Raw genomic sequence first — 25,481 nt, forward strand, 5'->3', positions numbered from 1 at the left:
AAGGGAAACAAACCCAGTCTTGGCCTAGTTAAAGGCTTCCATGACTAGGGCCCCTGTGCTAGCATTGCTGAACACACATAAATCTTATCAGCTCTATGTCACCAAGAGGCAAGGGGTCACGTTGGGAGTATAACTCAGTACATGGAACCTGGTAAGCTGATTCTTAATTATTTTTCCAAGACTTTGGACATAGTTGCACAAGGATGGCCTCACTGCCTAGAGATAGCAGTTGCCACCTTACTGGCACAGGAGGCCTCCCAAATTACACTAGGACAAGAAATTATTTTTTATACCTCATATCAAATAAGTTCCCAACTAGAACAAAAGGGCTCTCACTTCATTACAGACTTCAGAAGATCAAAACAATACACTGCTGCACCTTTAAGTCAACTACCCCACTGCCCATCCCAGGGGAGAATGGCCCCCCTCATTCTTGTACTGAAGCTATTGATTTGGCCTATGCCAGCAGAAGGGGCCTAAAAGACCAACCTCTGAACAATGCAGATGAGGTTTGGCTTGCAGATGGGAGCAGTTTTTATCAGTGATGGGACCTGTTTTCAGGTTATGTAATAGTTACACCACAGCACATTACTGCAGTCTGTGCTATTCCTCCAGGAACCTCAGCCCAATTGCCAGAATTGATTGCCTTAACCAGGGCACTAGAATGAGGCAAGGACAAAAGGATTAGTAAATATATAGATTCTAAATAAGCCATTTTGGTCTTACAAACCCATAGGGTTGTCTGGAGAGAAAGGAGACACTTGATGGCCAGAGACACTCCTATCAAGTAGGGACTTCACATTCTTTCTTGTTTTTAAGATTTGTTTTTAGGGGCTGGTGCCATGGCATAGCAGGTAATGCTGCCACCTGCAGTACTGGCATCCTATATGGGCACCAGTTTAAGTCCCAGCTGCTCTACTTCCAATCCAGCTCCCTAGTAATGTGCCTGAGAAAGCAGCAGAAGATGACCCAAGTTCTTGGACCCCTGAATCCATGTAGGAGACCAGAAGAAGCTCCTGGCTCCTGGCTTCAGCCTGGCCCAACCCTGGTCATGTGGCTATTTAGGGAGTGAACCAGTGGATGGAAGATACCTTTCTAATTCTCTGTCTCTACCTCTCTCTGACCCCTGCCTTTCAAATAAATAAACAAATCTTTAAAAAGTAAAAAGGTTTGTTTTTATTTGAAAGACAGAATTACAGAGTGAGGGAGAGATAGATCTCCCATATGCTGGCTTATTCCCCAAATGGTCACAGTTGTTGGGACTGGGCTAAGCCAAAGCCAGGAGCCTGAAACTCCGTCCTGGTCTCCTACATGAGTGACAGGGGACAAGGCACTTGGGCCATCATCCACTGCATTAATAGGCACATTATCAGGGAACTGGATCAGAAGCATAGCAGCTAGGACTTGAACCGGTGCTCATATGGGATGCCGGCACTGCATGCAGGGGCTTAACTCAGTGCATCAGGACTCTGGTCCCATGGGATCTCAGATTCTTAAACTTCTTGAGGCAGAAAATATGCTCAGGAAGATCACAGTCTTGCACTGTAGAGGCCATTGAAAGGAGTCTGATGACATTTCTTTAGTTAACTCTTTCACAGACTCAATGGCTAAAACGGCTGCCACTGCTCAGCCTGCGCTTTCAGACTCTGTAATCCAAAAGCCCCAAAGGAAACAACCTCTCGGAAGGTGCCTGGGCCAAAGAAGAAGATGCCTGGGCCAAAGAGCAGGGACATACCAACATAGTGGGAAGATGGCATCAGAAGAGGGAATAACATACTTCCTTCAGGCACTCACAATGGGAATGCTTATGAGATTTCCACCATTTTTGGGAGAGACAGACTTAAAAAACTATGTGGTAAGTTGTTTTCTGGTAAGGGCCTGACAAAAACTAGCCAAAGAGTCTGCCAAGAGTTGTACTTTATGTACTATAGACACTCCCCATGAGTCTGGTTGCTCACTTAATTAAACCTATGCAGAGAAAGGGGCTTGCCATGGGGCAGATTGGCAAATATCGCCACTGTGTTAAAGCTATAAATACCTGCTTCTTCTTGTAGACACCATTACTGGAGGGGTGGAAGCCTTCCCATCCTGGACTGATGGAGCGCAGAAAGTGGCCAACGTACTCCTTAAATGAAGTTATCCCCCTCTTTGGCTTCCCAAGATCACTACAAAGTGACACCAGGCCCTCTTTCATGTCCCAGATTACACAGGGGATTTTAAGGCTTTAGGGATAATCTGGTATCTTCACTCCACTTGGAGACCTCAGTCTTCTGGTAAAATAGAAACGGCCAACCAGACCCTAAGGAAAAATACAGGAACACTTTGCCAAGAGATCAAATGAGTCTGGCTGTTAGTTCTCCCCCTGCCCTGCTCAGATTTAGGACAGAGCCACCTCCCACTTTGAGGCTCAGACGTCCTGGTAGACATGCAAACAAATAATGTTGGCAAATACTTTATTCCTTCAGCTCAATTTCAAAAGGAAATTCCAGACATGAGTTTCAAACAGGCCAGGCTACCAGATATAAATCTGGAGAGGCATGGCTGACCTCTGTAAGGGAATGGGTTCAGACAGAGGGGTTCACATATTATTCAACTTCTGGATATAAGGGTCCATGCATCAGTCAAGAAAGATAGCCTCTCACTTCCTGCTATGAGGCTTGTTTATGCAAAGATCAACCTAAAGACTACAACCCTCCTCTGCCACCTTTCACCTGAGTTTTCCCAGGGATGTCCTGTGGGATCTCTAACCCTTTCTACATCTTTATGGTCACTATACACATCAATGATTGGATCTTCAAAGCTCCCTTACTGCTCTCTCGCTTCCCATCCCCACCCAACGTGTCCATGTCACATTGTCTTAATATTACTGGGAGCTTTCACCACAGACAGCCCCTCTCAAGTGGATACCTAGCCCTGATGGTCAGAACAGGGATAGATAATTGCTTCCTCATTCAGAAGGATGACAAAATGCCCTGGATTGATACTACCCTGTGGGTAATGTTCTGGACAGATCAGACAAACAATGCCTCCCACAATAAGACCACAGCATCCTTTGCTGCCATGTCCTTCAAATATACCATTAACCTCAAACTCCAGTTTAATGTCACTTGTCAGGATGTTGCCTTCCTACAGAAGAGGTGTACTTTGTGGAACTTCCACCTACCAATGCTTACACACTAACTGGGCAGGGCTCGGCACACTGGCCTATGTCCCATGTGCTATATCGGTTGCCAATGCTTCAGCCCCCATACCAATTCCCTTATATGCCACTTCTCAAGTCTCCAAAAGAATTCCCCACCAATGCCCATCCTGGTGGAAGTTAGCACCCTGGCCAGGGTAGCAGGGATCACCACAGGAACAACTCAGGTAGTTTCAGCAACCAAGATCTTTGTTAACCTATGCACTGAATTAGCTGAATTTACTACCCAGATTACAGCCTCCTTCCTCACCCTCCAAAACCAGATCAACTCTCTGGCTGTGTTGGTCCTTCAAAACAGACAGGTCTGGGGCTGGCGCTGTGGCACAGTGGGTTAACGCCCTGGCCTGAAGCACTGGCATCCCATATGGGCACCGGTTCGAGACCTGGCTGCTCCACTTCTGATCCAGCTCTCTGCTATGGCCTGGGAAAGCAGTGGAAGATGGCCCAAGTCCTTGGGCCCCTGCACCCACGTGGGAGACCTGGAAGCTCCTGGTTCCTGGCTTTGGATCGGCACAGCTCCAGCCATTGCAGCCATCTAGGGAGTGAACCATTGGATGGAAGACCTCTCTCTCTCTCTCTCTCTCTCTCTCTGCCTCTCCTCTCTCTGTGTAACTCTGACTTTCAAATAAATAAATAAATATAAAAAAGAAACAGACAGGACTTTGGCATGCTAACTGCTGCCTGAGGGGGAGTCTGTACCATATTCCAAGAAGAATGTTATTTTGGAGTAAATCAAGCTGGCCAGGTATAAAACCATATTCAGTGTTTCTTGAACAAGGCCTGATATCTCCAGGACCAGGCTGAACAAGGTTGGAATTTTTGGTCATGGAAATCCTGGCTATGGTTCTTCCTTGGCCCTATAACCTCCATACTCTTACTACTTCTCTCTCTCTCTCTCTCTCTCTCTTTTTGACAGGCAGAGTGAACAGTGAGAGAGAGAGAGACAGAGAGAAAGGTCTTCCTTTGCCGTTGGTTCACCCTCCAATGGCCGCCGAGGCTGGCGCACTGCGGCTGGCGCACCGCACTGATCCGATGGCAGGAGCCAGGTACTTCTCCTGGTCTCCCATGGGGTGCAGGGCCCAAGCACTTGGGCCTTCCTCCACTGCACTCCCTGGCCACAGCAGAGAGCTGGCCTGGAAGAGGGGCAACCGGGACAGAATCCGGCACCCTGACCGGGACTAGAACCCGGTGTGCCGGCGCCGCAAGGTGGAAGATTAGCCTAGTGAGCCACGGCACTGGCCCTACTACTTCTCTTTAGACCACATGTCTTTAATGTCCTCATCCATTTTTGTCTCTAACAGAATACAAGCTGTCCAGCTCCAGGTGGTCATGAGACAGTGCTTCCAGCCTATTCTGTCAGATGAGGGGAACAGCCCTCTGGACCACACAGGACGATCTTTTCCCAGGTCACCCTCAAACCCCACTGGACAGAGAGCAAGAGAAAAATACCTACAACCAGCTCTACACCCATATGCCAACTCAACAAGACTACAGAAGACAGACATCCACCCATGCTACCCCATAAGATTATGGGATTTCTTCTCTTGAGGGGGAATGTTAGGTTGGAAGGTATACATTAGCATATGTGTGTGAGAGGGGCCGAAGGAAACAAATAGCAAGTTGGGGCACTTAAATGGAGACAGTAATATAGAAACCTTGGAAGTGTGCCTTGAAAGCAGCCCATTGGGGCTGGAGCTTTGGCGTAGCAGGATGGACCACTGCCTGCAATGCTGGCATCCCATATAGCACCAGTTTGAGTCCTGGCAGCTCCACTTCCAATCCAGCTCCCTGCTAAAGTGCCCAGGAAATCAGCAAAGGATTACCCAAGTGCTTGGGCCCTGAACCCATGTGAGAGACTTGAAGAAGCTCCCGGCTCCTGGCTTTGGCCTGGCTAAACCCTGGCAGTTGTGGCAATTTGGGAAGTGAAACAATGGGTCTCTCTCTGTCTATTCCTCTTTCTCTGTCTCTGCCTTTCAAATAAATAAATGCATTAAAAAAAAAAAAAAGCAGTCCAACATTAATGTATCAAAAGTCCTGGCCATGTACACTAACCTTGTAGGGTAGGTCAGGGCTCCCCAGACATCTGTGGGGAATCTTCCTGACCCAGCAAGAGGGTGGCTATTTGGTCCAATTACATTGTGCTGATAAAGCCTCTGGAGGAATTTCATGCCTAGAAAGCCCTCCGGCCAGCAATATTCCAGAAGAAACAGGTTAGCAGGGGAGAAACAGAGGGACAAGGTGTGCTTCACACCCATAAAAATCCCAGTCTGGAGCCAGTGTTGTGGTGCAGTGAGTTAAGCCACTCCTTGAGACAGCTGCATCCCATATAGGAGCACAGGTTGCAGTCCTGGCTGCTCTGTTTATGGCCCAATTTCCAGCTAATGCAGCTGGGAAAGCAGATGATGGATAAGTACTTGAGTCCCTGCCACCCATGTGAGAGATGCCGATGGAGCTCCAGGCTGTGGCCTGGCCCAGCCCCAGCTGCTGCAGCCATTTGTTCAGTGAAACAGTGGATGGAAGATACATGGAAGATCTCTCTCTCTCTCTCTCTCTCTCTCTCTCTCTCATTTCCTCTCCCTTCTTTCCACCCTTCCTCCCCCTCTATAACTCTGCCTTTGTTAAAAAGCAGGCCAAATGCAGATTGGGCTCTTGTTCTTGGCTGAGTTGCTTACTTGTCCTGCACGTGTGTTCTCTTCATTAAACATTGGTAGCTTGCCTACTGCTGGTCTCTGTCTCACATCTGAAGTTTTTCTTATGAGGAGACAAGAATCTCTGTTCCAACTGTGGTCACATCAGGATTTCAACGTGAATTTGGGGTGGGGAGCACAGTTCAACCCAGTCTCCTTAGGTATGTCTCTGCATCTAACATTGTCGTATGTCAACCCAGCCACCACCCTGAGGCCATACGATCACATAGAATCCGCCGTGGCTGTTGGGATACACCTAGCTCCTCACCATGTCTACCAGGTGCTGTGTGCCCTGGCCTCTGCCAACCTCAGCCACTCACACAGCATTGCTGCAGCCGTTGTGAGCCCTGGGTCATGACCACCCTGCCTTTGAGCTTGGCTCTGTGGGCTTGTTCTCACCTGCAGCGCTTTCTTTGCCCTGAGTAAGTCATGGCATCTTCAGGCCAGCCCCAATATTACTTCCTGTGGCAAGCCTTCCTCTGCAGCCCCAGGCTGCATTCTGGGTCTCTCCTCCATGTCCCATGTTCCCTCTGCCAATCTTCTGTACTGTAGTTTTATTCATTCATGAGTTGAGCTTGCAGACGAGATGCAGATCAAAGGATTTCTAACTCAATGGCACATATACTGAAGGCACTCAATACAAATTTGCCTAATGCATGAGTGAATGAAAGGATGAATTCTCATGAGGAAAATTGCAGAGCCACAGTGACTAACCCAGAGGGCAGGTACAAGGCAATCCTTAGGAGGGAGAGACGTGTAAGGGGTGTGGTGATCAGAAGTGGTTTATAATTCTCGTGCAAGAAGCAAAGCTGCACTTTCGCTGCTGTTGCAACTCTGAGGAATGTTCTCCCCCAACTCTCTCTTTGCTTGGGAACATGGCCAACAGGAAAGTGATTGCAGTGTTTGGAGCAACAGGTAAAGTGGTGCTGACTTCCTCACTCTCCCATCTTAATGTTTTTAACTTCAGAGTTTGCAAGTGTGGCTTGAACGAAGCCCTTTGGAGGGGATTAAAAAACATGCTCAGTGCTGGAGTGGCTGATGCCATGAGGGGCAGGGTGATTTGACTCAGTTTGTCAGAAATTATCTCAGCCAGTCGGGGCCCACATTCTCTTTTTCTCAACCAGGGGCTGACTTGTTGGAGTAAGTTTCATTTCAACACATAGTAAGCTTTGGAGTCTTTTCTCTACTTGCTTCCTGGTAGGCAGGAGGAGCCAGGGTGAGAAGTCCCTGGGCTTGTATGGCATTGTTGGTGTCTGCTCAACACTCCTGTGGTTTGGAAGCATGGAGGGTGTGCTGGGGCCTCTCCATCCATGTGGCTGCCTGGGCCTTCTACCTGGCCTCCCTGGCTCCACTCTCACCTCCCTTGCAGCCTGTTCCCCCACAGCCAGAGCCATCTCTGCCATGTGTTAATCCAACCAGGTCATCGTCCTTCCATCTCTTTTCATGTCAACCTCATGAAGACCCACTGGAAACTGTCAGGTCATGCCATGCCTTTCCTCAAAACCCCCCAGCACCTCCTCGCCCCGTCTCACTCTGAGGAAACGCATAGATGGCAGGAGTAAGAAGGAAGAGTTGAGAACAGCTTGGAAGTTTTCTGGCTTGAGCTAGGGAAGGATAGAGTTGATACTCATGGAAGTACGAGAGATAGCAGGAAGGAGCAGGTTAGGAAGGTCAGGTGCTCTGCTTCAGTGCCATTCACCCTGAATTGCTGACTAGGACATCCAGGAGTTGGGGAGGCAAATGGATAAGGCCCTTGGGAGTGGCTCCTAAATAAACAGCTGAAATGTTTCAGAGCTGAAGTTTGCTCCCTTGTTGGCTAAGGGGGTGGCTGTTCCTTTATTACTCAGTTCTTGTCCCTAGCCCAGTCATCTTAGAGAAATGGGTATATCTGAGATAAGGTTGCCATATTTAGCAGATAAAAGTATAGGGTGCCTGGCTAAGTTTGAATTTCAGATAAACAATGTTTGTTTGTTTGTTTGTTTAGTACAAGTATGTCACAAATATTGTACAGGACATACTTACTTATTTATTTTTAAAGCTTTATTTTATCTAATTGAAAGACAGAGTTACAGAGAGAGGTAGAGCCAGAGAGGTCTTCCGTTCTGCTGTTTCACTCCCCAAATGGCCACAATGGCCAGAGCTGAGCTGATCCGAAGTCAGGAGCCACGAGCTTTTTCTGGGTCTCCCACGTGAGTTCAGGGACCCAAGGAGTTGGGCCATCTTCTACTGCTTTCCACGCCATAGCAGAGAGCAGGATCAGAAATGGAGCAGCCAGGACTCGGCGCCCATATGGGATGCCAGCGCTGCAGGCTGAGGCTTTAACCTGCTGCACCACAGCGCCCCCACAGGACGTATTTATACTAACAATTGCTTGTTTGAAATGTAAATGAAATTGGGTGTCCTATATAGTGTGTGTGTGTATATATATATATATATATATTTTTTTTTTTTTTTGACAGGCAGAGTGGACAGTGAGAGAGAGAGACAGAGAGAAAGGTCTTCCTTTGCCCTTGGTTCACCCTCCAATGGCCACCACGGCGCACCACGCTGATCTGATGGCAGGAGCCAGGTACTTATCCTGGTCTCCCATGGGGTGCAGGGCCCAAGCACCTGGGCCATCCTCCACTGCACTCCCGGGCCACAGCAGAGAGCTGGCCTGGAAGAGGGGCAACCGCGACAGAATCCAGCGCCCCGACCGGGACTAGACCCGGTGTGCCGGCGCTGCAAGGCAGAGGATTAGTCTAGTGAGCCGCGGCGCCGGCCTATATATTTATTTTGTATATATTCTCTTTTTTTGCCAACGATGGTGGAAGGCCCTTCTTTGCCAAGTTTGGGAGTGGCTAGATCCAGGAGCGGTGGCTGCTGCCGAGTTGACTTGTGGAAGAGTAGAAACTCTTGGAGCCCCGGTGCAGGCTTAAGGAGTCTGTGCCTTGCACGTATTCCTAACCCAGTCCTCCGCCCAAGCCTGCGGGCTGAGCTGGAACAACAGGAGTTCCTTCAAGCTGTCAGGCCTGTGCTACTGCTCTCGTGGCCTCCCTGTGGGATGGGGACGGGCGTTACAACCTCAGATAGGCACTCATCTGTGTGAGGTCACACGGCGAGAAAGGGCTGCAGTGCTGGAGGGGGAAGAGAATGGACTCCCAGGTCAGGCACAGCTGCTTTGCTTGCCTCAGCCACGCTGTAGCTGCGTTACCTTAGGCATCTTTCTTTCTCTCTCTCTTTCTCTCTCCTTCCTTCCTTCCTTCCTTCCTTCCTTCCTTCCTTCCTTCCTTCCTTCCTTCCTTCCTTCCTTCTGATTTTATTTATTTATTTGAAAGGTAGAGTTACAGACAGTGAGAGGGAGAGACAGAGAGAAAGGTCTTCTTTCCGTTGGTACACTCCCCAAATGGCCGCAACGGCCGGAGCTACACCAATCTGAATCCAGGAACCGGGAGATTCTTCCAGGTCTCCTATGCAGGTGCAGGGGCCCAAGGACTTGGACCATCTTCTATTGCTTTCCCAGGCCTTAGCAGAGAGCTGGATTGGAAGAGGAGCAGCCAGGGCTAGAACCAGCGCCCATATGGGATGCCGGTGCTGCAGGCTTACGACTAACCCACCACCACCTGGCACCGGCCCCATGGCATGTTTCTTATTTTATCTGAGCCTTAGCTTCCTGTTTATAAGCTGGACATCTTAATACTATCTCAAAGAATTATCGTGAGAAGTGAGGTAATGTATGTAAGGTGCCCCGTGCAATGCATAATATTTGTAAACAACTTAAAAGCAAACTCGTGGGGCGGTTGATGTGGCGCAGCAGTTAAGCCACTGTCTGCAGTGTGGTCATCCCATGTGGGCATGGGTTCGAGTCCTGGCTGCTCCACTTCTGATCCAGCTCCCTGCTAAAGTGCCTGTTAAAGCAGTGGAAGTATTTGGGCCCCTGCTACCACATGAGAGATCCAGAGGAGGCTTCTGGGTCCTGGCTTCTGCAGGACGTTGCAGCCATTTGGGGACTGAGCCAGAGAAAGGGAGATCTCTCTCTCTCAGTCTCCCTCCCCCTCTCTGTAGCTCTGTCTTTTAAATAAGCGAATATGTTTTAAAAAATAAAAAAAAGAATTTAGGTGAAATAACCATTACTTAAAACAAACATACTTGCAATATATCCATTTCAAAAACATGTCTGAGAAAATAACACCTTTCCATGGTCTTTGAAGACCCACCAAATGGAAGTGATATCTAGGGAAAAGGTGCACTTGGAGCCCCTACTCCAGACCCTGGAATTGTGCAAAAGAAACAAAAATAAAATGAAACAGTAAATTAAAAAAAAGTAAATAAAAAAAGAAGGGAAAGTCATCTTCCAAGAGGAGGTGGTGGGGCAGACATTTGGTTTAGTGATTAAGACCCTACTTGGGACACCCACACCCCACATCCCAAGGCTGGGCTTGGAGACCTGGCTCTGGCCCCAACTCCAGCTCCCTGACTATGTCACCCTGGAAGGCAGCAGGTGATAGTGCCTGGGTCCCTGCCTTGCATTTAAGAGGCATACATCAAGCTCTCAGCTCCTGGCTTTGGCCTGGTCCATCTGCAGCTGTTGCAAGCATTTTGGGGGAATCAACCAGTGGTGAGAGATCTCAGTCTACCTGTCTCTGCTTTTCAAACAAATTAAAGAAAGAAAAAACCAACAGGAAGAGTAATGTCAAAGGTACAGGCAAAAAGACAAAATAAATAAATAAATAAATAAATAAATAAATAAAAAGAAAAAAGGTACAGGCAAGAAGGGAGCTTGGGGAACCTGGTGGGCTTCTGTCACCCACCCCACCCAAAGGCAGGCACGTACATTGGTGCACTTACAGTGCAGAAGCTGGGCACTCTCACCACCCTGAGCACCTTACCTGTGCCCCTGCTTCCTCATCAGACTCTAAGCAAGGCCGGCAGTGCTTGCCAGCCAAATGCCACCCTCGATGGGGAATCACATGAAAGCACATGAAAGGGGAATGGACCCAGGAGGGCACAATCCTGCATAAACAAGGAGGGTCTGGGAGCTCCGAGGGTGACAAGAGTGGATGCTGTGCAGGCTGCGTTCACAAGTACATGCACACTTCCCTTCCCCCGTCCTCATGTGGTCGTGTAAGACACCGTGTGTGTGTGTGTGTGTTAAGGCTTATTTATTTATTTGAACGAGTGAGAAAGAAAGGAGGAGGAGAAGAGAAAGAGAGAGAGAGAGAGAGTCTTCCATCCTCTGATTCACTCCCCAAATGGCTGCAGCAGCCGGGGCTGGGTCAGGAACTCCATCGGGACCCCCCACATGGGTTGCATGGACCGAAGGCATTGGAGCATGATCTGCTATTTCCTGGGAACATTAGCAGGAAGCTCGAACGGAAGTGGATATCTAGCTCTCTGATATGGGGTGCAGGCATCCCAAAAGGTGGCTTAACCAGCTGTACCACGATACCTGCCCTCAACAATTTGTGCTTTTCATCTGGATGCTGGAGCAAGGTGGGTAAATTCCTCTCTTGTTCGGGACCTTAGTGAAACCTTGTTGTGGGAGTGGTTAGGAGAGCAAGTTCTGGTTTTGATCCAGTTCTTTTTTTTCTTTCCAGAAATAATTTTTATTTATTAAAGTACAGTTTTAGAAAGTAACACATAGTAGCACGAAGCTAACATTTATTTATTATTTCAAATATAGGAATTTATTTAGAAAAATTTATTATTTGAGAGACAGAGAGAAAGAGAGCACTCTCATCTGCTGTTCACTCCTCAAAGGTCTGCAATTGTTGGGACTGGATTGGGTCTGGGCTGAGGCCAAAGCAAGGAAGCGGAAATGCAACCGAGGTCTCCAGGCAGGAATATGAAGACCTGAGCCAATTATTGCTGCCTCCCAGGATCCACAATGTCAGGAAGCTGGAGTCAGGAGCTGGAGCCAGGAATTGAACCCAGGCACTTTGATGTGGGACTTAACAGCTGCTCTAAATGCCTGCTGTGAGACTAATCTATCTATAGGCACTGGTAGCCTGGTCTTCTCATTCCTTGTCAGGGAGCTTCTCTAACTGATGGTTGAGATTTCACAAATGGATCTGAGCTCCCAAAATGTTCTTGCTTTAAGTAACAGCTGGAAGACTGGGTACATCACTTGTTTCCTTCATCATTTGGTTCTTTCTTGTGAACATCTGAATCACCGCAGTAAAACTGCTTCAGATCAGATAAGACATCTGCCGCGTTCCTAAGGGAACATTTTCTCTTCCGAATCCATCACACTCTGTAGTTGTTGCAGCTGTGGTGCTAACCAAGGCAGCTCATCCTGGACACCGATCAAACATCACCTTTCCTGTGCGATATCCAAAATCGTCTTCACATTCTTCCTTTTCAGATTTCTCAACATCTGGACTGCTTTATGCATGTTGATGAATTCTTCTTAATATTAGAATGAAATTTGCTGATGACTTCCTTGCAAACTTCATTTCTAGTCTTTGTACTCTAAGAGGATTTTCTCAACTGCAAGCAAATCAACATCCACGATGTCTCTGGCTTTTTTTTATTTTTATTTATTTACTTATTTTTTTATTTTTTTGACAGGCAGAGTGGACAGTGAGAGAGAGAGACAGAGAGAAAGGTCTTCCTTTACCATTGGTTCACCCTCCAACGGCCACTGCAGCCGGCGCACCGCGCTGATCTGAAGGCAGGAGCCAGGTGCTTCTCCTGGTCTCCCATACGGGTGCAGGGCCCAAGGACTTGGGCCATCCTCCACTGCACTCCCTGGCCACAGCAGAGAGCTGGACTGGAAGAGGAGCAACCAGGACAGAATCCGGTGCCCCAACCGGGACTAGAACCCGGTGTGCCAGTGCTGCAAGGTGGAAGATTAGCCTATTGAGCTGTGGTGCCGACCTTGGCTTTTTTTTTTTTTTTTTTTTAAGATTTATTTATTTATTTGAAAGGCAGAGTCACAGAGAGGCAGAGGCAGACAGAGAGAGAGGTCTTCCATCTGCTGGTTCACTCCCCAAGTGGCCACAATGGCAGGAGCTGTGCCGATCCGAAGCCAGGAGCTTCTTCCGGGTCTCCCATACAGGTGCAGGGGTCCAAGCACTTGGGCCATCTTCTATTGCTTTCCCAGGCCATAATAGAGAGCTGGATCAGAAGAGGAGCAGCTGGGACATGAGCCGGTGCCCATAGGGGATGTCAGCATCGCAGGCAGAGGCTTAGCCACAGCACCAGCCCAATGTCACTGGCTTTCTTTCTTTTTTTTTTTTTTTGGATACCAAATATGAACCCTGTCAGAAATATGTCAGACTATGGTTTCATCTCTTAGTTTCTTCCTTTTGCGGGGACACCTCTCTTTGTTTCTGAGTTTTTGATTGGCTTTCTGTCTTTTGCCAGAGTCTCTTTATCCACACAGGACCAGATACTAAGGGGTCCTATCTTCTTAGGAGTGACTGATTTGGCTGTTGTTTGTTTGTTTGTTTTTTGTACAGGTTCTGGAGCTACTGTATTTCAAGTAGCTTCACATTGTCATATATTTATTCTTTCTGCTGATTTAAAATTTCTTCTTACCTTACTTTCTTCTGAGCTTTCAGACTCATCACTAGTAGGCTTGAGTTTTCTTCCTGGCTTTTTTGTACTAGTTATTATTATTATTTTCTAATTTGAAAGGCAGAGAGATAGATAGACAGAAATCTCCCATTTGTTGGTTCACTCCCCAAATGCCCACAACACTGGAGCTGGGCCAGGCCAAAGCCAGAAATTGGGAACTCAAATCTGGGTTTCCCTTGTGGGTGGCAGGGACCCAAGCACTTGAGCTACCACACTGCCTCAATGGTCAGGGCTGGGCCAGGGGTCAGAACCTTCCTCTGGGTCTCCCATGTGAGTACAAGGGCCCAAGGACTTGAGTCATCTTCCACTGCTTTCCCAGGAGCATTAGCAGGGAGCTGGATCAGAAGTGGGGCAGCTGGGACTTGAACTGGCGTGCAGGTGGCAGCTTTACCGGCTTCACCACAGTGCCAGCCCCAGGTGTCACAGTCCTTCAGAGAAGTTGAGAGACTGTAATAAAGGTGGGAGGGAAGAAAGCAATAAGGAACCAATGAGCAACAGGAGGAGGGAGAAAGGGCCAGGCAGTTGTCCATGACCTGGGGAAGGTGTGATGGGGAGAGAATGCCTCTCTTCTTGTCTCAGGTCTCCAGCTGATGCTTCTCATTGCCCAGACCCCACCTGAGGGCCAGAGAGCCCAGTGGTGGAGTCTAAGAGAGTGAACTTGCAAGGGCACTAAGCAGGCGGAAAAAATGAACACGGATCTGGAAGTGCAAAGAAAAAAAACATCTAGGACAAATATCAGCCAATTAGATGGAGGAACGCCAATGTCTGTCACCCGCAGCTCCCAGCGATATCCTAGGACAGTCAGCAAATATTTGCAAAGCAGATGAATTAGGCAAGTAGTGAGCCTGTTGTGATTCCCTTGTGATGCCATAAAAAGACACTTCTACAGTTTTCAAAATTTTAAAAAAGTATAGGCTACAAACTTCTTTTTCTATTTTAGTGGTTACATTATAATTATACATATTTATGTGGTGCAGTGTGAGAATTTGATACATATATACAGTGTACATAGGATCCTCATTAGAAAATAAAAGTGTGTGAAGAACTCCAATAAAAAATTGATAACCAGGGAGGCCAGTGCTGTGGCATAGCGGGTAAAGCCACCGCCTGAAGTGCCAGCATCCCACATGGGCACCATTTCAGTCCCGTCTGCTTCTCTTCTGATCCAGCTCTCTGCTGTGGCCTGGGAAAGCAGTGGAAGATGGCCCAAGTCCTTGGGTCCCTATACTCGTGTGGGAGATCCAGAAGCTCCTGGCTCCTGACTTCAGATTGGCACAACTCTAGCCAATTGGGGAGTAAATCAGCAGATGGAAGACCTCTCTCTCTCTCTCTCTCTCTCTCTCTCTGCCTCTCCTTCTCTCTCTGTGTAACTCTGACTTTCAAGTAAATAAATAAAGCTTTTTAAAAAAATCAATAACTAGATAAAAGTAGAACTGTCTTTGTTTATTTTAAATTTAGTTTTATATGTATATATATTAACTGACAGATAGAGTTAGATAGTGAGAAAGAGAGAGAAACAGAAAGGTCTTCCTTCCTTTGGTTCACTCCCCTAATGGCCGTCATGGCTGGCGCTGCACCAATCCAAAGCCAGGAGCCAGGTGCTTCCTTCTGGTCTCCCATGCTGGTGCAGAGGCCCAAGCACCTGGGCCATCCTCCACTGCCTTCCCGGGCCACAGCAGAGAGCTGGACTGGAAGAGGAGCAACCGGGACTAGAACCTGGCGCCCATATGGGGTGCAGGTGCCACAGGCGGAGGATTAACCAAGTGAGTCATGGCGCTGGCCCGAGTTTTATATTTTTTTGAAAGGCAGAGTTACAGAGAGAGAGAGATGGAAAGACACACACACAAACACACACACACACACACACAGAGAGAGAGAGAGAGAGAAAGAGAGATCCTCCGTCTGCTGGTTTACTCTCCAAATGGCCACATAGGCTGGGGCTGGGCCAGGCTGCAGCCAGAAACCTGGAACTCCATCTGGGTCTCCCAAGTGAGTGGCAGGGGCCCAAGCACTGGGGTCATCTTCCACAGATTTCCCAGGCACATTAGCTGCATTGGAAGTGGAGCAGCCGAGACTTGAACAGGTGCTCACATGGGATTCTGATGTCGCAGATGGTGGCTCAACCTGCAGCACCACAAAGCAGCCCGAGCTGTCCTTGTTGAATTGGGAATGGAGGGTCAGCTACCCTTCTTACCTGGCCCTCTTGCTGCCTCAAGCCTCTCCCACCCTTTTCCCATGGCCTCTGTATTAGTCTGCATTGCTAACTAAAATGCACTAGAGGAACTTCTTGGGGGTTGACAAGGCTTAGTCCAGCTTACAGTTTAGAGGTTACCAATCAGTATCGGGTCGCACCTGGTGCAGGCTGGTCATGTCGGATACAGAGGCACAGTCACATCATGGAGACGGGAAGCAGGATGACATCAGTCAGGCCGAACTTGAACTCAAAAAACCAATGCTATCATGAAACACTGTCCACGGGCCTGCCCCAAGTGACTTCCAGACTTCCTGCCACGCCCACCTCTCAGCACCATCATCAGATCAAGTCTCCACCCTGAACCCATGAACCCGTAAGAGTAAGACTGCAGAGTCCGAACATCTGCACGAGTGTGGGGTGAGACAAGGCTGCTGCAGCCACAGCGTTCACTAAGGGGCTGCAAGAAACGAGCGTGAGAGCCCTGGGGCTCCCTGGGGCTCCATGCATTTCCTCCGAAGGAGGTGCTACCCCAGAAATGCCCTGACGGATGGTTCTTGAGGACCGCCTTCCTCTGTTGAACATTCTTCCTGATCCTCCGGGTTTCTCTTCTCCATCACCCCGCAGGTGCTCAGGGAGGCTCTGTGGCCAGGGCCATTTTGGACGGCAAACATTTTGCAGTCAGGGCATTGACCAGAGATGTAGCTAAGCCCAGTGCCCAGGCGCTCCAAGACCTTGGTGCTGAGGTGGTGAAAGGCGACTTGGATGACAAAGCGTCTTTGGAGGCTGCCTTAAAAGGTGTCCATGGAGCCTTCTTGGTGACCAACTTCTGGGACCACCTGAGCAAGGAGAGGGAAGTGTCTCAGGTGAGAACCAGTCTGTGTCCTCCTTCCCCTTTGAGCCTGCTGAGGCTTGAACGTGTCCCTAAGGTTCACTTGTTGAATCTTAATCCCCACTGTGAGATGCAGTGGTGATGGAAACTTAAAACTAAATTAAATTAAAATTTTAAAAAGATGATGGAAACAACCCAGCTGTGGTGTTGATAGTGGGGCTTTGGGAAGTGAGTAGGGAAATGCAGTGGGGTGGAGCCTCCATTATGACTCCAGGTGGCTTTTTTTTGGTAAAGACTTATTTATTTATTTGAAAGGCAGAGTTGAGAGAGAGAGATAGAGAGATTTTCTTTTTCTTTCTTTGTTTCTTTCTTTTTTTTGGACAGGCAGAGTTAGACAGTGAGAGAGAGAGAGACAGAGAGAGAGTTATAGACAGTGAGAGAGAGAGAGAGAAAGGTCTTCCTTCCATTGGTTCACTCCCCTAATGGCCGCCACAGCCAGCGCTGCACTGATCCGAAGCCAGGAGCCAGGTGCTTCCTCCTGGTCTCCCATGCAGGTGCAGGGCCCAAGCACTTGGGCCATCCTCCGCTGCCCTCCCGGGCCACAGCAGAGAGGTAGACTGGAAGAGGAGCAACCGGGACTAGAACCCGGGGTGCTGGCACCGCAGGTGGAGAGTTAGCCAAGTGAGCCATGGTGCCGGCCCAGAGTGAGATATTTTCTATCCGCTGGTTCATTCTGGCTGCAACAGCCAGAGCTGGGCCAGTCCAAAGCCAAGAGCCAGGAGCTTTTTCTAGGCCTCCCACATGAGTGCAGGAGCCCAATGATTGGGGCCATCTTCTACTACTTTCCCAGGTGCATTAGCAGGAAGCTGGATTTGAAGTGGAACAGTTGGGACTCAAAACAGCACCCATATGGGATGCTGGCACTGCAGGTGGTAGCTTAACCCGCTGCACCAAGATATCGCCGCTCCGGGTGGTTTTAGAAGGAGAGACACCAGAGGAGACATGAACACGTTCCCTGTCTGTTGCCTTGTGATGCCTGGCACCACCCAGGGACTCTGCTGGAAGGCCAGCGCCGGATGCAGGCCCCTGAGCATCCAGGACCGTGAGCCAACTCAGCCTCTTTATAAAGATACCCACCTTTAGGGATTTCGTCAATAGCAACCAAAACGAACTTTACAGCACCCTCCCTAGCTACTTCTGTCCTCCCTGGACAGGGACAGGCCTTCGGTCTGAATAAAAATAGAAAGCCCGCCCCTCTACATCCCTGTGCTATTTATGAAACGTGTGTATTTTAGGTATTTGCTAAAAGTGTCTTTGATTGTGAGAAGAATGTTATGTGGCACATGCAGAAATCTCCAGAACTGGGGTATTTGAGATTCTTTGCGGTGCCAATTATCAGAGTCTCATTTCTCCCATCTATTTGTAGACAGCATGTGGGCGTGGCAGTGAGGCTCACTCACACAGATTGAAGTTACTCTGAGAGCGAAGTGGGAGAATAGAACGAAAAAAGGGTTTCAAACTTCAGGAAGAGAATCTGGGGATAAATTAGTAATGGGTACTTAGAAAAGAAACAAGCAAATAAGCCCACAAGGATGAACTCCACGGAAAATCAAAGTATATAGAAAAAGCCATTGTAACCAGGAAACAACAGGGCTCAACTTCAGCTATGAGTGAGCACTGAATATTTTTTTTAAAGATTTATTTATTTGAAAGTCAGAGTTACACAGAGAGAGGAAAGGCAGAGAGAGAGGTCTTCCATCCATTGGTTCACTCCCCAATTGGCTGCAATGGCCAGAGCTGTGCCGATCCTAAGCCAGGAGCCAGGAGCTTCTTCCAGGTTTTCCACAGGGGTGCAGGGAACTGGATTGGAAGTGAAGCAGCTGGGACTAGAACCAGCGCCCACATGGGATGCCAGCACTGCAGGCAGCAGGTTTACCCGCTAACGACACAGCACTGGCCCCGAGCATTGAATATTGATCTAGCCCCAAAGCACACTAAAATGAACCAACGGGAACTGTGCATATGGGTGATGACGGTGGGGCGCACTGGTGGCCTCTTGTTCATAACCTGAGTATATTTTGATGCCAGATGTGTGCCCCCGCCACGTGCATGCAGACAATAAGAAGAGAAGAGGTGGGCCGTGTGCACAGGCAGTGGCTTATGTGAAGGATTGCCTTGGGTCCCTTAGGGGAAGCTGGTGGCGGACCTGGCCAAGTGCCTGGGCCTGAAGCACGTGGTGTTCAGCGGCCTGGAGAACGTGCAGAAGTTGACTGGGGGCAGACTGACCGTGCCACACTTTGATGGCAAGGGAGAAGTGGAGGAGTACTTCTGGTCCATCGGAGTCCCCATGACCAGCGTCCGCCTGGCAGCCTACTTTGAAAACTTTCTCGCCTCGTGGAAGCCCGCCAAAGCCTCTGATGGAGACTACCACACCTTGGGTAAGTGGTTGCAGTGTTGCAGTGCCTACTCTGTGCACAGCTCTGTGTGAAGCGCTGAGAGGGATACCGAATTGCCCAGACGCCCTCATGTGCGGCTGCACTACCAAGGGCAGAGAACGTCACTGAGACCTAAGGCACAGAGGGTCACACCTCCAGTCTCTGCTGACCCTCCTGTGCAAGGCATTGGCATGAGACCCGAGTTTCAGTTTCCGCACATCACGTGGGAAAGCTGGGCGAGGAGACCTCTAAGAGACCTCTGTCTCCTCCATTTGTCCTGCTTTGGCAGCAAGCGAGGAGAGACGTTCTCCTCCCAACCTAGGTCCCCTGTTCAGCATTAGAGCCCAGAGGGACGGGGCTCCGCCCACATGGAGCTTGCTTCTACAGGTAAGGGTGGAGGCCTGCGAGACTGTAATTTGAACCAATTCCCCTGCCCTGTGGGAACATGTTCTTTGGCATGGTCATTGGTGGTCCCCTGTGGAGTACAGCGATCTGAAAGTTTCAAGGGCACCAATTCGACTCTTCCTTGACAGGGGATTAAAATTCATCAGAGTGACCCTCATCGCCATGACCTGGGCTAGAGTGAGAAGCATCTGCCGTGTAACACAGGCAGCTCAAAGACTGTGCCTGCAGATGCCTGGGACATGTGTAGACACAGAATCTCTTCACCGCACCATCTTATGCCTCTAGCAGGTTTCAGAAGCCAGTTCACCTTGCATTTCCCATGCTTGGAGCTAGGACATTGTAACCTACAGAGGAGCCTGACCCCGGGTGAGGAGGGGATACCTTAATTTTTTCCTGGAGCCTCATCCATCTGGACTCCCCAAATCTGAATAATACAATCTCGGCTATCTCTGAGCCTCATCTCACATTATAGGAACAGCAGACCATTATTAAGCAACTACTAGGTGCCTGCCACTGTACTAGTCATCCCCATTTTATGGGTGAGGAAACATAAATGAGGTAACTCTCCCAGCTTCCTTAACAGGGCAGAACCAGGATCTGAGATCAGGAGCCTGTATTCTTTATTGCTGTCTCATAGCAATTTTTTTTTTTTTTTGGACAGGCAGAGTGGACAGTGAGAGAGAGAGACAGAGAGAAAGGTCCTCCTTTGCCGTTGGTTCACCCTCCAATGGCCACCGCGGCCGGCGCGCTGCAACCGGTGCACCGCGCCGATCCAAAGCCAGGAGCCAGGTACTTCTCCTGGTCTCCCATGGGGTGCAGGGCCCAAGCACTTGGGCCATCCTCCACTGCACTCCCTGGCCACAGCAGAGAGCTGGCCTGGAAGAGGGGCAACCGGGACAGAATCCGGCGCCCTGACCGGGACTAGAACCTGGTGTGCCGGCGCCGCAAGGCGGAGGATTAGCCTAGTGAGCCGCGGCGCCGGCCTCATAGCAATTTTTAAACTCTACCCAGGATGCTTAACCCACAAACAAAACAAACCTCAGGATCAGAAAAGACCTGACTTTGGGTGTTTCAACAACTAAAAATGCTTCTCCCATTTAAACTGCAGTTATAGTTTGATTTAAGGAATGAGCAGGCCTTGCTACCAAGAAATTCAGCTGGGAGGATGACTGTACTGAAAGACAAAGTATGCCATTTAGTCTCTGGATAGTAAGCCTCATGCAACTTGCATACTGCACTGACACTTTGATCCTTGCCCTGGCCTGTTGCTTTCTGGCTGTGAGGCCCTGAGCCTGCCTCTAGATCCACCCCACAGTGGGTTCTAGCCCCCGGAATTCTAGGAATCTCCAAGAAGCTGTTGAACGCTGTAGGACAGGCACAAGCTCTGAAGCGAAGGACGAGAGTTGGAATCCTCTTTGCTGCCTGCTGGCCAAGCAACCCTAGGCAACGAGTCCCATGTTTCGGGGTCCTTTCTGGAATAAACCAGTGGATGTCTTTGTTCACTGGCTCATCATTCAGCACATTTCGGAGGGTCTCCAATCTGTCAGTCACTTACTAGGAAACCAATAGGTACTAGGAAACAGTCAGAACTCTGCCACCTGGAGCTCACGTTCTGGTGAAGGAGACAGCAAACAAAAATCGCTGTCGATAAGCAGGGTCTGCGCAACGCCAGGAGGTGCTCAGTGTGCCAGCAAAATCAGGGCAACATAAAGGGGCCGCGCAGCATCTGAACAGGTGATCAGGTTGGTCTCTGGGAACCGCCATCTGTGCACCTCCCGGAGAACCTTGTGGGTTCTCAGGGGCCGTTTTCCAGGCAGAGGGAGCTGCCCATGCGGCTGGAACAGAACGAGTGGGGGGGGGGGGGGTGGTAGGGAGTGAGATCAGAGGGAACAGAGGGTCTTTTTTTTTTTTTTTTTAAGATTTATTTATATTTGAAAGTCAGAATTACAAAGAAAGAGGAGAGGCAGAGACAAAGAGAGAGGTCTTCCACCCACTGGTTCACTCCTCATTTGGCTACAACTGAGCTGTGCTGATCTGAAGCCAGGAGCCAGGAGCTTCTTCCCGGTCTCCCACGCAGGTGCAGGGGCCCAAGGACTTGGGCCATCTTCTACTGCTTTTCTAGGCCATAGCAGAGGGCTGGATCAGAAGTGGAGCAGCCGGGACTCGAACAGGTGCCCATAGGGGATGCTGACACTGCAGACAGTGGCTTTACCAGCTACACCACAGGGCCAGCCCCAACATAGAGTCTATTTGTGTGAGACTTCTGAGCCACTGGCTTTTTCTCAGAGGAACCTGGAGTTACAGAGGGCTTCGGGCAGACATGACAGGAGCTGACTTTAGTTTTGACAAGATCACTCTGACTTCTGGGTTGAAAAGAGACGCTAGAAGGGCTGGAGAAAGAAGGAGACAATTCTGCCATCTTCCAACTCGAAGATGCTGGTGGCTTGGTCTGGCGCGGTAGCGACGGGCATGGTGAGAAGCGGGTGGGTTCCAGACATGACGTGAGTCGGAGTTCATAAAATATAGATGATGGGATTTCAAGGCTAAGGCCAAGATTTTTGATCTGAAAAACTGGAAAGAGTTGCTAGTAACTGAGATGGGGAAGCCTGCGGGGGGTGGGAGGGGGAAGCAGGTGACAGCAGGTGTGGGCGTTCAGTCTGGGGCTGTTCTGTTTAGAAAGTCCATTAAACAGGCAAGCAAGGACATTGAGCAAGAAGAGGAATGCTCAGATGGAAATTGAGCGGAGATGCCCGGGCTGCAGACGCGATCAATCACACTGCGCACACCGCCAATGCGTCGTCGTCAAGGCGTGCTCTCTTTTAGCCGGCACCCAGGTGCGATGGTGTCTTCCGCAAAAACCTTCAAACTGTGCAGAGATTGCGGCCAGTTTTTCATCGCCTCCTCACACTTTCGGTTTAAGAGGTTGATTGCTTCAGGCTGGTGGGACCTATTAAGGATGCGATGTAATTAACTGTTTTCAATCTTTTTTTTTCCCCTCCCAAATTAGCAATACCCATGGGGGACGTGCCGATGCACGGGATCTCCGTGGCTGATGTTGGAGCCGCCATCCTCAGCATTTTCAATTCTCCAGAGGAGTTTCTAGGCAAGGCCGTGGGCCTCAGTGCCGAAGCACTCACAGTACAGCAATATTGTGATGTTTTTTCCAAGACTTTGGGGAAAGATGTTCGAGACACAAAGGTGAGTGCCTGGGAGACATCGGTGTGATCACAGGACACCATCATGGTTAACATTTCCGCCAATGTACAAATTCTGGTAGGCTTCCGGGGTGAACCCACCCAAAGTGGGGCTCAGGCAGGGTTGAGCTCGATGGGTCAGAAGCAGCTGAGCAGGACTCCAGTTCCACAAATCTATCTTCGCTGGCTGATGCAGCTGCAGCCCGTGCAGATGGCTTGATTTCTTTGGCACACGGTTAGTCAGTTTATTGAAGTAAGATTACTTTTGGGTGGAAAGAACTTGGGAACTAAAGACCGAGGCAGAACTTTTGCGCATGCTCTGTCCCAACCCCTCTCCTAGGCGCTCACTGCTGGTCCTTGCAGTCCACAGAGCCAGCCGACCAGGCACGGCCCTGGCCTCTCTCAGCCTCCACTGCCTCATTTGTAAAGTGGGGAGAATCATATCGACCTCAGGATTGTTCTTGTAGAAGTTAGAAAGGATTTAAAGGGTTTACCACAGTGTTTGGCATGTAGCAGGTGTGTGTGTGTGTGTGTGTGTGTGTGTGTGTCAGTGGTTATTATGTACCCGGTGCTATCTTTAAACAGTTTATGGCAAAAACGGGGTGAAAATGTCAACGTCCCTATAGTCCCCATGGTCATCAGAAGACACAGCGCCGCAGGTGCTGCCATGGCCGGGACGCGGTTTGTGCCCTGGAGGTTCATGCGTTGGAGGGTGGGGCCCCCATGTGGCCATGTTGAGAGCTGCTGGGGTTTTTATGAAGTGGGATCTCATGGGAGTTGCATAGACCACTGGGCACTGCCCTGTGAAGGGAGTAAGATTGGTCTTGCTGGATCGGAGTTACTTCCTGCCAGAGGGGTTGCTACAGAAGAGTAGGCCCGGCCCCGCCCCTCACTCACCACGTGGTCCTGCCTTGCATGCCTGTGAGCCTCCAGGACTGTGAGCCACATTAACCTCTTCTCTTTATAAAGCACCCGGCCCCAACTATGTCCTTAAGTAGCAGAAGGCAGGCTGCTCCAGGTTGTCCAGTTATCACTGTAATAGGTGACCAGAGAAAGGCAGCAGAGGGCTTCACGGAACAGGTGGAGGGGAGCAAGGGGGCTGCCGGGTGAGGACTCTGTCATCAGCACCAGTGACCAGAGGCACTGCAGGGGAGAGCCGAGTCTTAGAAGTGCAGAATCTTTTGTTTGTTCTTTGAGTCACAGAGACAAAGAAAAAGAGAGATGAAGACAGAGAGCTTCCATCCGCCAGTTCACTGTGCAATTGCTTGCAACAACTGAGGCTGAACCCAGGAGCCAGGAAGACAGTTGATGAACGCAATTACTTGAGCCATCGCTTCTTCCTCCCAGGGTCTGGGTTAGCAGGAAGTTGGAGTTAGGAGCCAGAGCTGGGAATCAGACCCAGACACTCTGATGTGGGTGCAAGCATCTTAACCTCTGGGCTAAACACCTACTCCTTGTTTGTGGGATCTTCACAGCTTTCTTAACCTCTCTCAGCCTTGGTTGCTTCCTGTGTTTAGAAAGCGTTCTCAGCCGGCGCTGCGGCTCACTAGGCTAATCCTCCACCTTGCGGCGCCGGCACACCAGGTTCTAGTCCTGGTCGGGGCACCGGATTCTGTCACGGTTGCCCCTCTTCCAGGCCAGCTCTCTGCTGTGGCCAGGGAGTGCAGTGGAGGATGGCCCAAGTGCTTGGGCCCTGCACCCCATGGGAGACCAGGAGAAGCACCTGGCTCCTGGCTTCAGATCAGCGCGGTGCGCCGGCCGCAGCGCACCAGCCACAGTGGCCATTGGAGGGTGAACCAACGGCAAAGGAAGACCTTTCTCTCTGTCTCTCTCTCTCTCACTGTCCACTCTGCCTGTCCAAAAAAAAAAAAAAAAAGCGTTCTCATACCTCCCAAGTAAGATTGTTGTGAGGGTGAAATGAGACACATATGGCAGGAGGTTGGCACTGGGTCTGGCACTTAGTTATGTCCTCAGTAACTGATCATACAGGAGTAGCATAGACTGTAGAAAAGTAAGAACAGGGACCAGCGTCGTTGTATAGTGGGTTGGGCTGCTGCCTGCAGTGCCAGCATCCCATTTGGATGCCGGTTCAAGTCCCGGCTGCTCCACTTCTGGTCCAGCTCCCTGCTAATGCACCTAGGAAAGCAGTGGAAGATGGCCCAGCACTTGGGCCCCTGCACCCACGTGGAAGGTCCAGAAAAAGCTCCTGACTTCGGCCTGGCCCGGCCCCAGCTATTGCAGCCATTTGGGGAGTGACCCAGTGGATGGAAGATCTCTTTCTCTCTCTACCTCTCTTTCTCTCTCTGTCACTCTGCCTTCCAAATAAATAAACCTGAAGAAGAAAAGTGAGAAGAATCGGTACTGTTGAACAGTCCCAGCCATTTCCCCACGCAGGCCATTTTCACAACGCCACAACAGAGCTGAGTGGCTCTGACAGAAACCAGCTGGCCCACAAAGCCTGCAATATTTGTATCCAGCCGTTTAAAAGCATTTTTTGTCAGCACCTGCTGTGGAACGTTTCCTAGAGTGGGATAGGAGGCAGGTTCTGGTTTGCATCAGTGAGGCTTCAGGGGGTATCTGGGTTCCCAATTCAGCCTGAGGTTCTAGAGCTGTGCAGAGGCTAAGAGCTCTTTTTTTTTTTTTTTCCTGGAAAATGACTGTAGATGACAATGCCGTGGCAAAGCTACGTCTCGGCATGTCATTGAACCACACAACATTTGGTGGAGAAAACAAGTCACCTCCCAAGGCTAGGCAGGTGGGCATGCGTGTTTGAGAGGGGCTCCCCAGAGGGTCTTTAGGGTCTTTTGCACCCAGGGTGCAGTTTTACTTCTCAGGGACCTCTCTTCTGGGCACCTGCTCTTGGGGCTCAAGTTCGTTGTATCGTGTGGAGTTTGAACTCGGCAAGGAAGGAGAGGTGGGGGAAGGTGTGTGGGTGTGTGTGTGCATTCTCAGGGGCTTGTTTTGGGTGTCTCAGGACC

General features: G+C 49.7%; 1 protein-coding gene across 1 annotated transcript in view; it reads left to right on the plus strand.

The window, feature by feature from the left end:
- LOC100353287 (nmrA-like family domain-containing protein 1) overlaps positions 1–25,481 on the plus strand; it is a 72,554-nt gene that overhangs the window by 43,214 nt on the left and 3,859 nt on the right. Inside the window, exons 3-5 of the mRNA XM_051818435.2 lie at positions 16,265–16,503; positions 18,658–18,907; positions 22,317–22,507. Of these exons, the coding sequence (XP_051674395.2) occupies positions 16,265–16,503; positions 18,658–18,907; positions 22,317–22,507 (680 nt within the window). The remainder of the gene's footprint in view (positions 1–16,264; positions 16,504–18,657; positions 18,908–22,316; positions 22,508–25,481) is intronic.

Source organism: Oryctolagus cuniculus, chromosome 4 (genome assembly GCF_964237555.1).
Source record: "Oryctolagus cuniculus chromosome 4, mOryCun1.1, whole genome shotgun sequence".
NCBI lineage: Eukaryota > Metazoa > Chordata > Mammalia > Lagomorpha > Leporidae > Oryctolagus > Oryctolagus cuniculus.